Source organism: Primulina huaijiensis, unplaced genomic scaffold, assembly GCF_012295235.1.
Source record: "Primulina huaijiensis isolate GDHJ02 unplaced genomic scaffold, ASM1229523v2 scaffold202459, whole genome shotgun sequence".
NCBI lineage: Eukaryota > Viridiplantae > Streptophyta > Magnoliopsida > Lamiales > Gesneriaceae > Primulina > Primulina huaijiensis.
Window position 1 is genome coordinate 1 of NW_027352853.1, and position 659 is coordinate 659.

Genomic DNA, 659 nt, shown 5'->3' on the forward strand with positions numbered 1-659 from the left:
ATTTGCTCACCTTAGGAGTGGGACTTGGCAGAAAACTTGCAAGGAGTTTTAGAGTATCAGACAAGGTAAAATTTACCTCTGCTTTTCGGGGGCAACTCGTTGATATTTTTTAACTAATTCTTTAACATTTCTGCATTTCTTGCAAACATAATCCTGAAGAACAATGAGGGTCATTTGTCATCAATTTTGACTTTTCACTGTCGTATTGATGCATCAAATCAGATATTCAAGATTTCAAGGCTTGGGAAACATCACTTTACATTTCCCAGATAATTTTGGTGGTGATACAACTCAAATACATTACATTGGGTTGAAAGGAGAAGCAACTCAGGTACTTTTGCATGCGAAAAAAAAAAATAGTCCATATCACATCCATTATCTTACATGATTTGAATCCCATTTTTCTGCAGCTGAAGAGGGATGTGGTCGCAACAATCGTTTACGAACTAATGCCAAATCCTTCGGATCACAAGTAAGTTTCATGTTACTTCTTTGTGATTTTTTTGTTTGTCTTCTAGGATGGATTTAGGTATTGAAAGTAGTGTTGACGAGAGACGACTACCTCCCATCGTCTTTGGTTGGGTTTGTTCCATTTTTAACTTGTAACATAACCTTCTTTTGTTGGATGTTTCTGCAGAACGAGGGCAGACACAGGTGGT

General features: G+C 37.3%; 1 protein-coding gene across 1 annotated transcript; it reads left to right on the forward strand.

Annotated features, from left to right (window-relative positions):
• Positions 1-18: 18 nt before the first annotated feature.
• On the forward strand, positions 19-656 carry LOC140966233 (uncharacterized; the record flags this gene model as incomplete). The annotated part of the gene is made up of 4 exons (XM_073426577.1): positions 19-65; positions 223-331; positions 411-472; positions 638-656. Coding segments are annotated over 4 exons (237 nt in total), but the record flags the coding sequence as incomplete, so codon positions are not given.
• Between the last annotated feature and the right edge of the window lie 3 nt (positions 657-659).